The sequence below is a fragment of the Cryptosporidium hominis genome, assembly GCF_000006425.1.
Source record: "Cryptosporidium hominis TU502 chromosome 2 CHRO012075, whole genome shotgun sequence".
NCBI lineage: Eukaryota > Apicomplexa > Conoidasida > Eucoccidiorida > Cryptosporidiidae > Cryptosporidium > Cryptosporidium hominis.
Window position 1 is genome coordinate 1 of NW_667155.1, and position 8991 is coordinate 8991.

An 8991-nucleotide genomic window follows, 5' to 3' on the forward strand; every position below is an offset into this window, starting at 1 on the left:
TGAAGAATAAGAATTTAGGTGATGACGAAGATACAACAGTACAAGAGAATAAAGATACCTATAATGAAGACATCGAACTTTTAGAAGATGATCAAGAGTCTGACATCGATTATGAATATATGAATTCCGGAGCTAATGAAGATTATGATGAACTGGAAGACAACACTAATGATAACGATATAATGTAATATTTCATGTTATAACTTCTAAGTTTAATTTATTAAATTTATGATTGCAAATAGTCAAAATGGAGAATTTTTTTTTCGCTTTATTCTTCCTCAATTCAGACACTTTGTGATGCTGCAATATTCGTAGGATCACAATAATCAATGTCGTTGCTATTGAAAATTCCCGTATTTATTGTGTTAGTACATTCTACTTTTATATTTTGGTCTTCACTGGCGTTTTTCCAGTTTTGATATTGCGCCGAATTGCAGTTACATGCAAAAGGATAGTCATTTGTATCATATATTACGAATGCACCTCTATTACTCCCTGACATTACCTTGTGGTCTAATCCTATGTACTCTTTCAAATTGTTTGCCATTATAGTCGAAATAAAATTACCCTCTCTTATAGAAGTATCAGTATTTGACCCACTAAATACTCTTAGTTGATCTTTAATTGCAATAATTCTTGAAATGGCAACTGGAGATATTTCTTTTTGAAAAAAATCTTTATTATTAGTTCCAATTTCCTTCATGATATCAAGTTCTAACTGTGTGGAGCAAGAAATGAACAATATTATGATAGATAAAAATATTTCGATAGTTAATCTTCCCAACATGAGAGCAAAAATTTGATTCTAACAATCAGGTCATAAAATATTTAATAAATTATTATAAAAATTATTCCTTAGGTATTTGACTAATTAAGAGAATAGTTGAGAAGTCATGCAAGAGAAAGCCGCCATGAAGCGGTGTTAAAACGTAAATTCTGTCGATATGTCTATGATGTGATTAGTCAAATCAGGATTATCAAAAGTAAAATGCGTTTGTTGACTCATAACATTTTAATTTGGTAAGTCAAATAATTAAATGAATATAAATTATCCATCTTTAATAACTTAAGTAATAGATCTGAATGTAGGAATGGTTTTCCGTTGGAAATTTCTTTGAATGGAAGCGTTGAGGAATCGACAAAAATGCTGGATGTTGAATTTAATAAAGAACAAATTAAACAAATAATAAAAAAGGTAGATTGGGGTGTTCTAGTAAAAAATGCTTCTCAATTTGGATTAAGCTTGCCATTGAGTTATTCCGAGCAAGATTTTGATGATGAAGTTTTTTTATGCGCAGTACATGACGCGATTTTAAGAGTAAGTTAATAATCACATTTTTTTTTCAATTTAACTTTTATAGTTTCAAATCATGGAGGCGGAGTTGATCTGTCCAATATGTAACCATCGATATATTGTTTCCAAAGGAGTACCAAATATGATATTCAACAGTTTAGTTTCCAAAGATTGAAAAACATTTTTAGAACGATTAAATTTGATTCTTTTTGTTTTTATTCGATTGCGATTTATAAAAAGTCCCCGATCTAGTTATTAAGCCCGATTTTTCTAAGATCAGCCTTGCAGCATTATTAATATGCTTAAACCTGTCTGGCCCTAGTTGAACACCCCCGTACCATCTAGACACCATGACGAATACATTCTTTGCATTAGTAATTTCAAGAAGATGTTGAAGTCTGCCTCCTGCTGCATTCTCGCCATCCGAGTCATGATCTTGTGATATGATATCGTACCCAATGGGGAAAGATCCTTCAGATACTTCTGCGAAATTTTTCTCTTTGAATATTCTATATGACCAAATATTGTGCGTTGCTTTAGCAATCTTTGGGTTTGAAAGCAACCATTTAATAATCTTTTTAACTTGTTCAACTGTTTCTACCTTACATGCATGAGCTTGGAAAACACTTTTTCGATCAATTATAGGTTCGCCATGTGTGATACCAAAAATTTCATCTCCATCAAATCGATCAAAGTGGTTAGTTTCAATTTTTTGTTCTTTAATACTTGATTTTGTTTTATATTTCTCGTGATCAATATTACAGGAAATCAAAGTGTCAATTATCTCAAATAAAATTGGGGTTTTGCTTTCTACTCTTGTTTCAATTAGTTCCTTTAACTGCTTGAATGTATTGGAAGTTAGAGAGATATTTTTTGATTGCGGTAATTCTTCTGAATTTGTTAAATAATGAACGTCAAAATACCATGAAGATATACAAAAAGAAGACGCTTCTAAGGGGTATCCAAATGGAATGCTAATTTTAATTTCCAAGATCCCATCAAGATATTCCGACTGAATAAATATTAAAAAATTGAAAAAAGTTATGAGTTTAAACTTACAAAATACTTAAGAGATCTTTCTTTATCATTAAAATTTACACCTGGGGAAGGGAGTCCGCTTTTATCTAAGTTGTAAAGGCTTTCTCCAAATATACTTTCGAGTGCGATTATCTCTTCTTTTAAAGCTGTAGAATCCATTTCAAAGTAATTGAATAACCAGCCCCGCCTAACAAAAATTTAACAGAAGTGTTGACAATTCTAAATTATGAATTCAAATAACACCTTTACAATATGTAGTGAATTGAATATTGAAATCTCGTCCAGTGATGCAAAAACACTAAAAATTATTAAAAAAAATTGTAATGATAAAGAAGTTGAAGACTACGTCGTTGTTGTTCCTCCATATATGTTTGAATACGAATCGTTTTGTAAATTAAGATGGAGAGACAGAACCTTAAGAGACTTGTTTTTGAACGAGTTTAGAACCAGACCTATAGAAGAATACCTGAGATTAATAGACCAAAGAAGATTAAGTGTTAATGATACACCTGCTAATTCATTAGACTATATTGTTCGCAATGGTGACAAAATTAAACACAGATCGCTATTTATAGAGCTTCCTGTTGCGACAGATAAAGTTAAAATATTGTATGATTCTTCTACCTTATTAGCAGTTTTTAAGCCTTGTGGCATTCCATGCCATCCTCAAGGAAGGTTCAATAAACTTTCACTTACAAAATTAATTCAATCAGAATATCTTTCAAAATTGAATACTAACAGTACTTATATTCATCCGATAAATAGACTTGATAGAGTTACATCTGGCCTTGTATTGCTTAGTAAAGATTCTTCAACAACTAAAAATTTATCATCAAAAGTCCAGTTTGCACATAAATATTATTTAGCTATGATAAATGAGAGCGCTTCAAACTTTATTTCGCATGTTTCCCAGAGTAGCATTGAAGGCGTGAGCATTAGGGAGCTATCTCTGGATGAATCACACGGAATCACAAGCCATGTAATCAAATGCGAGATTGGACTTAAAACGTTAAAAGACAGAGAAGGCGAATCATTAATAACAAGAATTGACAGTTCAGAAAATAGTAAGTACTCTCTGACATATTTTTTCCCTCTAATTTCATGTTTGGACATAAACGAGGGAAAAAAACAAAAAATAAATGAAACAGATAAGTATTCTATTTTGCTTTGTAAACCAATTACTGGAAGAACACATCAAATAAGGGCTCATTTGAAATATATTGGATTTCCTATCGTTCGAGATATTCTTTATAGCGATAAAGTTTTACCAGGAATTAAATTAAATACCTCAAGTTTTAAGTTCACGGACTCAAATTTGTCAGCTAGCTGTATATATAACATAAAAGATCTAGAAGTTGAAGAGCTATTAAAATTCCCTTTACAAAAAAAGTACTTTGGTGGAGGTGGTTCTATGTCACTAGATTCTTCTGATGGGCTTGCACATGTCGAATATTTTGTAGAACCTCCAATAGGAATATGCCTTCACTCATTATTATATATTTTACCGCCTAGTGTACCCACTGAAAATTATTTGATTTTTAAATGCAAAGTTTTGCCCGATTGGATAGCTAACAATACAAACCTGAATATTGCAAAAGTCTTGGAAGATTGGCCTTACTGGAACAAGTCGATACTAAGTGAATTAAAACATAATAAATTAGGACTGTTATAGATGTTAATTTGATTTCATTTTTCTGTTTAAAAGTTGTCCATATTTTATCCACATAGATGCAAGCTGGTCATTTTTAATCAACATGAATTGTACACGATATGAAAACAATTATTATATTATAAACATCATAAATTACTTAATTGGGATATTTCCGTAATTATTCAAATATCTAGTATTTGAAAAGTACAGGTTCTTAATTCAAATAACTATAATTCGGCCAGAAAAAATGTATATGGAAGAGGGTTTTTTAAATATATACAACAAAGAATGTAGATTTTGCTTTGGAGTAGAAACAGATCACTCTCCATTGATAACTCCTTGTGAATGCAAGGGAACTCAAGCATATATCCATTTAAACTGTTTATATAGATGGCAAAGGCTGCAAATCAACAGACCATGGTCAAGCAGATTTTGTAGCGTTTGCCTTCATCCATATTCAATACCAAGAAACACGCATTTTGTTTTTTTTCAAGGTTCTAGAATCAAACTCTTTTATTGCGGAATATTTTCAACTTACATTAAATTAATTTTTGCGGTTTTTGCCATAGCCAATTTGCAGGTATTTAGTGATTTATCTCCTCATTTAGGTAACTTATCTTTTTTTTCTATATTGGGATTTATTTTCTCATTCTTTTTGTACTATAATTCGAGGAAGAGAATATTCATAAATAACTTACAAGCCGATTCAAGTTGAACTTTGATCGTCGATAAAGTAAATTAACAATTACTATCTTATATTCTACAAATATAATTAAATAAGCCAATTAAAAAGAAACTAATGTTGCATCAACTTATAGTATCTGGGGGGATGAATCGTTTTCTTGATCAATTTGTATAGAAGTATTGGACCCCATGAAATAGAGGTGAGAACACAAATTTTACCCCAAAATATAAAGGTAAAAATGAACTGAAGATCGAAGTGACTCTCTAAGAGGAAAAATGATGCAAAATAAATTAATATTGAAATTATACAGGATGATATTATGACTTCATTCCAATAATGAATTTCGGTAACAACATTTAAAATTTCTGATAGTATCAAAGACGTGAATGTAATTGCAACAAGATTCATAAGGATATTATCTTTGAAAAGTACAAATGCTCCCAACATGATTACGGTCCCTTGATATAATGATTTCCAAACCCAACAGAAAAAAGTTTTTGTTGACATAACTCGACCAGCCTTCAAATGTCGATATAGCTCGGGGTATAATAAAGCAGTCGACCTATTTACATCAACATCAAAAACCAATGAGAATACAGGTGCCATTGTATAATATGTTGCGTAACCAACCGCTAGCCACCCTTGGAAAAGCGCTACTGGAATAAAATAAAAAAGTGCAGAAAACACGCACTGCATGAAAGCAATAATTAATCCTCTATGAATCACGAAGTGCGCCAGCTTTGCACTGTTCTGATATGCATGACGCCCATGCCAAAGAAAGAGCGGTCTTAAATCAGCAAATTCATGTATACTAATATCTGCTGCATTTGCTGCTTGTTGCCCCTCCTTCCCAACTATCCCAATTCCAATATCAGCTGCCTGAATCATTCCCACATCATTCCCCCCATCTCCGACAGCACATATCCTACATGTTCTAGCATTTACTGAAACATTTGCTAAATTATATATCCTCTTGGATTCTGTTTGTACAAAAGATAATGTGTTTTGCTTACTGTAATTACTCATTGGATCTGAATCGTTGTCCCATTCATCAATATTTCCTTCATATTCTGCTAGTTTTGGGAAATTATTTATCCCAAAGGATTTAGAGTTTAGTTCATCAAAGCTGAACATATTTAAGTTTTTGTTATTTTTTCTATTGTAACCACTTTTGGCTTCATTAATACGCCTCTTGACAGAACAAATTTTTGAGTTATCAATATTTTTTCCTGATTCACCATTATTTTGGTCATATGTTAGATCTTTATTACTTAACGAATCTAAATCATCTAAAGAAACTAGAGCATTTGACTCGCATAGTTTTAAATATTTCAGATGATATTCTTTTAGAAGAAGAACAAGATCTTTTTTTTGAGACGGAGAGCATCTACACCATACAACTGCAGGAGATAGGGATGCTGCATGTATAAGCAAAAATGGACAATATTTTATGCATAGGCTTAAAATTGAACCTTCAACAACCAAAACATTGCTGTTTGCAGATTCATTGATGTACCTTTGGAGTTGATACTTTAATTCTTCTACTTGGAGTAGCTTCTCGGTAAAATTAACATTATGTTTTAAATATTTAGACTCCAAAATATAAAAGTTTAAATACTTTGGTTTCAGCCCAGCAGAAATTGCAATGCAAAGAGCAGTCTCAAGCTTATCGCCAGTAAGAAGCCAAATTTTAATACCTGCGTACCTAAATGCTTCAAGCGTAAGCGGCACATCGATCTGAAGTTTGTCTTCTACTCCAGTTAAACCCAATAATTCCATGTTGCTCTCTAATATTTTTCTAGAGCTATTAAGATTTTTGTCTCTTTGTAATAAACTAGTGCATGGAAAAGAATACACACTGTTAAAAATCTCATATTCTTCTTTTGAAATAATCTTGTAAGAAAATACTAGAGTCCTTAGCCCAAGCCTAGCCAAGTTTGTACATTCTTCCATAAGCCATCCAGACCCTTTTTGACGGAGCAATTCAATCATTACGCTTTCTGCGCCTTTGCAGAAATATATATATCTCCCCTTAAACTCTAATAAAATTCCCATACGCTTTGAGGAGCTACAAAAAGGGAAGCATGCTAGGATTTTGAAAGAAAGCCTAACTGGAAAATTTTTTTCATTTTTATACAAGCCACTTTCCATAGAATTTCTTAAGTGGTCGCCTAAATACAGTTTTTCCAAATCTAAGTCCATATTTTCATTTGATCTACTAACTAGTCTGAGCCCCAAGCTCGCTGCGAAATTAATTAGTGCAATTTCATCAGGGGAAGAAGATTGATATACTATATGTTTTTGATTCAAATCAACCATACACTCATCAGATCCCAAGTTGTTATTATCTAAAATGTCTTCTGCTGAATTATTTCTGTTTTCATTACTTAGGTTAGCATCAATAGAAGATCTAGGGAAGATATTATGGCATAAAGCTATCCCTAACATGAAGTTTTGTAGATGAAGAGTATTATTGGAGTTATTCCAAATGGTTGGATTACTGCTAATAATGGGAAAAGTTGAAATATTATCCATAGTATCTATAATGATTCTTTCTTCTTTCTCAATGTTTACTCGCCCCTTTTGCACATATTGCAGTGCATCCACAATTTCAGAAAAATTTTCTTGGTGAAAGATTGCATGACCAATGTGCAATGTCTGGACTATCATATAATTTTGTGTTAAAGTTCCAGTTTTGTCTGTTAATAGATAATCAATCCTTCCAAGTTCTTCTGGAATGCTCGACCTTACTGTTACACTCTTCATATTTTTGTCACTATTTATCTGGGATGAAAATACAATTTTAGCCATTTCTAGGTTAACTCTTAGTGATATTGGGATTATGGAAGATAATAATAACATAAATCTAGCAAATGAAACATACCATAGTGTATCAAAACCTTTGCAAAATACAAGAACAAAAGATGTGATTATAAGCAATAAAAATAAAATTTTTGACAATGTATTTACTTGGCTGTCAAGTAATCCAACTTTTGTACGTAAGCTCTTTGTGCATGTATTCATCAGAGACCTACTTTCAATACCGGTGTAAATAACTAATCCATATATCTTTCCACACGTTAAAACACTATTTGCCCAGATAGTATTATCAAGCATAAGGGGTTCTACTACTGGCTGTGTTGCTGTGTCAGCTCCATATTCAGATATATTCTTTTCTAGATTTGTAGCGCTTAAGTGGCCAACAGATATTTGTGAATTGACGGAGGAGCCGCTATCATCAGGATTAAATGAGCTAGTAATATTCTGCTCGTAATATTGAATAGTTCCATTAAAAACATATATATCCTTTTTTGGTCCTTCAATGTTTGCAATAATTTCTAAACTAAAAATATCATCCAAAGTTTCCAAGTGCTGAGTAATTCCCAGTGCACGTTTAACTTTCCAATCAGTTTCGCCATCCAATTGATCTGTTCTGACAAATACCGTACCAGTTGGATCGTTGGTTCTCAGAAAGAGTATATCTGCAGGTATTCTGTCATTTGTATTAATTTCTATCAAGTCTCCAACCTTAATATCAGATGAACGTATTTCTTGAATTCCATTCCTAGTAATTTTACGATATTTCTTGTTATTGAACTCTTTATCTCTCTTATATCTCTTAAAATCATCAATTGCTTCTTTTCCGATTGTAATTGATAGTACTAGTAATAGCGGAGCGATGTATGTAAATAGAGGGCCAGTTCTGAGTTCAGGAATAAGTTGAAGTAGCGCCACAATTAGATAGAAGAAATTGAAGAAATTACTAAATTGGTCAAATAATACTTTTGGAATGAAGGTTATGAATGAGTACTTTTGATTACAAACTACATTTGGCACAAATTTTGAAGGCAATGTTCTTCCGCTTAAATGAATACTCCTTTCAGAATAGCTCAAGCTAGGTTTAAAAAGTAGAGAGTTAAAAAAAGAAAAAATTGAGAAACTGCTTTTATTTGTTCTTATTAAGGGCGATTTTTCTTCATATTTTTGCATCTCTAGTTAATTTCTTCTACTTGATGGACATGAAACAACATCTGCAATTATTTCTAATGTGAGGGACGAATTATTTGCTTTTAAGTGATTAAATAGCTAATTAGAATAATTTTGATTTGGTGGGTATTGAATAAAATTAGTACGTAATGAGGAATCTTAATAGCCAAATCTTCCCGCCATTATGTGCAATTTAATAAATAATTTTCTGCATTTTGAAAATGTAGAGAACAAACATGGAAAAAAGTAAAGCAAGCAAACTAATACCTTCTAATGCATTAATAACATTTAAAGAGAGAATTCTAGCCAATAATGCTATTTTCAGCCATACTTTGA

General features: G+C 31.9%; 5 protein-coding genes across 5 annotated transcripts; 3 read left to right on the forward strand and 2 right to left on the reverse strand.

Moving 5' to 3' along the window:
- Positions 1 to 119: 119 nt before the first annotated feature.
- On the forward strand, positions 120 to 188 carry Chro.20261 (hypothetical protein). The annotated part of the gene is made up of 1 exon (XM_660930.1): positions 120 to 188. One exon carries the CDS (start codon positions 120 to 122, stop codon positions 186 to 188), a length of 69 nt encoding a protein of 22 aa, XP_666022.1.
- A 95-nt stretch (positions 189 to 283) lies between these two features.
- Chro.20260 (hypothetical protein) lies at positions 284 to 787 on the reverse strand. The annotated part of the gene is made up of 1 exon (XM_660931.1): positions 284 to 787. One exon carries the CDS (start codon positions 785 to 787, stop codon positions 284 to 286), a length of 504 nt encoding a protein of 167 aa, XP_666023.1.
- Positions 788 to 2558: 1771 nt separating this feature from the next.
- Chro.20259 (N-terminal part related to RNA:pseudouridine (psi)-synthases C-terminal portion contains the deaminase domain implicated in Riboflavin synthesis; Rib2p) lies at positions 2559 to 4004 on the forward strand. The annotated part of the gene is made up of 1 exon (XM_660932.1): positions 2559 to 4004. The coding sequence occupies one exon, from the start codon at positions 2559 to 2561 to the stop codon at positions 4002 to 4004; it is 1446 nt and encodes a 481-aa protein (XP_666024.1).
- Positions 4005 to 4230: 226 nt separating this feature from the next.
- On the forward strand, positions 4231 to 4698 carry Chro.20258 (hypothetical protein). Its single annotated transcript, XM_660933.1, has 1 exon — positions 4231 to 4698. The coding sequence occupies one exon, from the start codon at positions 4231 to 4233 to the stop codon at positions 4696 to 4698; it is 468 nt and encodes a 155-aa protein (XP_666025.1).
- Positions 4699 to 4779: 81 nt separating this feature from the next.
- Chro.20257 (ATPas, class II, type 9B; ATPase, class 2, member b; ATPase 9B, p type; ATPase 9B, class II) lies at positions 4780 to 8658 on the reverse strand. Its single annotated transcript, XM_660934.1, has 1 exon — positions 4780 to 8658. One exon carries the CDS (start codon positions 8656 to 8658, stop codon positions 4780 to 4782), a length of 3879 nt encoding a protein of 1292 aa, XP_666026.1.
- Between the last annotated feature and the right edge of the window lie 333 nt (positions 8659 to 8991).